This window comes from Rhagoletis pomonella, unplaced genomic scaffold (assembly GCF_013731165.1).
Source record: "Rhagoletis pomonella isolate Grant_MI unplaced genomic scaffold, Rhpom_1.0 Rhpom_scaffold_00002, whole genome shotgun sequence".
In the NCBI taxonomy this organism is placed as follows: Eukaryota; Metazoa; Arthropoda; class Insecta; order Diptera; family Tephritidae; genus Rhagoletis; species Rhagoletis pomonella.
In genome coordinates this window covers 66849572-66853493 of record NW_023458556.1, presented here as the reverse complement: position 1 = coordinate 66853493, position 3922 = coordinate 66849572, and the positions used below count along the sequence as shown (strand labels likewise).

The 3922-nt window shown below is 37.7% G+C and overlaps 1 protein-coding gene across 1 annotated transcript; it reads right to left on the bottom strand.

The window, feature by feature from the left end:
- Positions 1–472: 472 nt before the first annotated feature.
- On the bottom strand, positions 473–1141 carry LOC118734002 (glycine-rich cell wall structural protein-like). Its single transcript, XM_036463672.1, has one exon. The coding sequence runs from the start codon at positions 1063–1065 to the stop codon at positions 619–621; it is 447 nt and encodes a 148-aa protein (XP_036319565.1). The 5' UTR covers positions 1066–1141; the 3' UTR covers positions 473–618.
- Positions 1142–3922: the final 2781 nt, after the last annotated feature.

The following is a 3922-nucleotide window of genomic DNA, read 5'->3' as shown; positions in this document are numbered from 1 at the left end:
GACTTTTTTGCTCGTTTCATTAAACCTAATTTCATTTTCGACTCGAACAAAAGCACGATAAAAAAAAAAAACGTAAATCTGATAGGAATTTTCCGATTTTTGAAATCACTTACTCCTGAACCGATTTTCATCAGTCCAACTTTGTTTTTGGCTGACCGTCTCTCAAAAACCGAATATTAAAATATCTACTTTGAGGTGTGTAGGTGCAATATGCAGGAATGAGGCCATATTCCACCGAATCTCTGCTTTATTTAGAGAAAAAGGCAGGCATGATGAACGAGTGCTTCGTCTACGATTGTCAAAACGTTGACGGCTTAAGTTTGGTTAATCATCACCTTTTCATGAATGCCTCACACAGTTTCTTCTTTTCGAATGCCGTGAAAATGTTTCGTTTTAAAATGCTTTGTATTTAACTTAGAATAAATTAATAAAAGACATAAAAATCAGCATCCTCATAAAATCCAAAGTAAAATGTTTACAGTAGTTTACGTTTTGCATTTTTTCTTCCTTTTTTGACAAGCATTTTTACGTTCATACATAGTTCAGTTAAGTGAGAGAGAGCATTTGCCAAATAAACAAATCTAGTCAAGCATTTTGCCAGTGTACCACAAGAAGAGTTTACCACCCTTTACCGCCGCCGCCGCCACCAAAGCCACCACCTCCGTATCCACCAGCTCCACCACCATGACCGCCACCATAACCACCTCTACCACCACCACCACCACCTTTTCCTCCAAAGCCTCCACTTCCACCGTAGCCCCCACTACCTCCACCTCCGGAACCACCATATCCACCACCGCCGCCTTTTCCGCCAAAGCCTCCGCTTCCACCGTAACCGCCACTGCCTCCACGTCCTCTGCTACCGCCACCGCTATATCCGCCTCCACTGAGTCCACCACCGCCATATCCGCCTCTACTGTGTCCGCCACCGCCATATCCTCCGCCACCACTACCTTGGCCGCCTCTACCACCACCTCCTTGCCAGCCACCACCGCCGCCACCCAAATTACCAGCCGCAGCGAATGCTATCAGGCTCAACAACAACACTATGACGAAAGCCCGCATTGCAATTTGATTTTCAGCGGTTCTGGCTTGATGACTCGCTGATATATTTATTTTTTGGTGTATTGTCCAACTCTGGTGGTTGGATTCACTGATGCCGCTGACAGTTGCAACATCGCTTTTATACACGAAACGTTTGGTGAATTTCGCAGTTGGCGCTTGGAATTTGTGTTCCCTTTTCTTACATGTTCACGCTCTTTTATTTTATTGTTTTTCTAATTTTTATATTTATTATTTTTTTAATACTTAATATTAGTTTTTGCAATGCAATTGTATAAGTTTTTGTATATTTTTTTTTGTTTGTAATTAACGAAGTTCGACGCGCTCATCTCAAGCATAAATTAACAAAATCAGTTTAATTGCAGTGCATGACGTGTACCTACAGCATATACATACTCGTAAACACTCACATGCGCACGAAAAAGCATATATTTATTGCTAAATATTTCAGTTCACACTTGCAGAGTCATGAATCATGAAAATGGCGGGATGCAGCAAAGAGGCGGAAAGAACAATTGTAAATCAAATATATGTACATGCATGTTGTCGATGATACTGCAAAACTTTCTATGTCAATTATGACCTTGGGTGCTTAAGAGCCCTGCCACCTGTATCTGATCGGTTCTGTTAATCGATCATCTTCATCAGTAAAAGGGAGATAGTTTTGTCATTAGTTTATAAGAGTGTGCTGATTTGCATATGCATTCCGGTGCCTGTAACAGACCATCTAAGTTCCAAGAGTAATAATTGACATAGAACGTTTTGCAATATCATTGACGATATACTCAAACGCGAAAAATACGCTTACAAATGTACTTAAATGTAAGCTGGATATCACTGTATGCGACGTTACTTTTCGTTAATGCGCAAAATACAACACACAAATATTTGCGCAAATACATATTGGTACAAATAAGATTCTTACTCGATTCCTATTTGTACTGATTGGTATTTGCGCAAATATTTGTGTGGTTTATTTTGTGCATAAGTCAAGTAGCGCGCCTACGTACTTGAAAAATAATTTATATTTATATTCGCCGCCTAATGGTGAATTTCCACTCGGCAACAAATGACAACATTCTTAATGACAATGCTGGGCATTAAAAATTTCCGCGCCATTGCGTTCATAAAAATAGTCATTATCCGGTAGGTTCTGTAATTCACTTCCGAGTGAATTTCAACCCCTGTCAATTTGAATTTAAAACGAATTTTATTGAAACTCACTTGGAAGTGAATTACAGAACCTGCCTGTGTGTCTGTTTCCACATGGCATTTTTTAAATGGTATATATTTTTTGCTATTTCAATGCCTAGTGGAAATTCTGCATAATAAATATTGATTAAAAAAATATACTGAATACTAGTGAATAGCAATTTGTCGAAGACTCAATTAAAAGAAAAATTCATATTCAACAGTACTAAAAAAAAACATTTTGCGCTAACGTTTATGCTAAGTACTTGGCCGAACTCCTCCTCCAATTTTTGGTATAAATCTTAATGCTTTATTACAAACGAGCAAATGCCCGGCTTGCTTCGCGTCTGATAAGAATATTTCCGTTTGCGTATGCAAAAATAGTGTTAACGTTGACTTATACGGGAAAAACGTCATATAAATTGGCTAAGGTATTCCAAAAGTATAACATTAATACAGCATTTGGAACGAAGGACAATGTGGGGAGGATACTACGAAATAGTGCACTAGACAAGCAAGGTGTATATAAGTTGACTTGCGAATGTCAACATAGTTACATGGGACAAACAGGGCGCAAGATAAAAACAAGATATCGTGAGCATATAAGGGACTACAACAAAAAAATTCTAAAACCTTATACCACCCCGGAATTGAACTTCGCAAACCATATGGTAGAAAACCATTGTACGCCAATGAAAATAGGAAAGACAGCCAAAGTTCTCCATGTACAGCACAAAGGACAACGCCTAAACGTATTAGAGAATATGGAGATATACAAACAAAAGACGTTCGTCGGAAAAATAATAAATGAGCAAATAAACACCGAATCTGATATATTATTCGAACCACTCAGACTACTATACGGAAAACGAAACAGAAACCCTGCAACTACCATAATGAAATGCAGGTCCAAACTACTGAAACAAAGAGAAAGAAAATAACTGTTTTTTACCTACCTGCGAATCCATGCAACAATAAAAAAAACTACTGGTTGAACGGAAGAATATAATCCGCTGAGACGTACCTAACTATGAACCAACGACGATTTAACACGGCTATAAATAGTGACAGACAAACAGAAACTATTCAGAACGAAAAATGACACTGAAGATGGCACAACGCCGAAACCGGTTTGTCTCCAAACCAAATTTGACAAGGGATGACGGAAAATCGTTCCACATTACATAAAAATTGTTAGTTCAGATTGAAACGACTGAAAAGCAGAACCCTCCAAGGCCGACTTTTAGCTATATAATACCATACATATGGAATAGTACTTTCTATGTTATCAGCTTTTTCGATAGTCTTATTTCGACCTGTAATCTCTGCAGTTGATCTAAACAAAATTGTGCCTTGACAGACGGTAGTAAATATTGCGGATAACGAGTCGCTAGGCCGTGGGTTCGAGCCCCACTGCCAGCGGTGTTTTTTATTCATTCAACTATATATAACTTATGTATATATTTTTTTAATTCGTTGTTGATTTTTTTTTATAAAATTGAACTCTAAAAATTTAGATAAACTTATTATGAAACCAATAATGCGAAATAAAATAAAATAAATAAATTATTCTTTTGTGTGCTGATCAATTTTACATTTACAAATATATAGGCTAATAAAAAGCTTAAGAACTAAGTATCGGTACCAGCTTCCAATGGTACACTTGTCG

What these genes read in the sequence shown, in the direction of transcription:
- LOC118734002 (XM_036463672.1), bottom strand. Translation starts at nt 1,065, where the DNA reads ATGCGGGCTTTCGTCATAGTGTTGTTGTTGAGCCTGATAGCATTCGCT.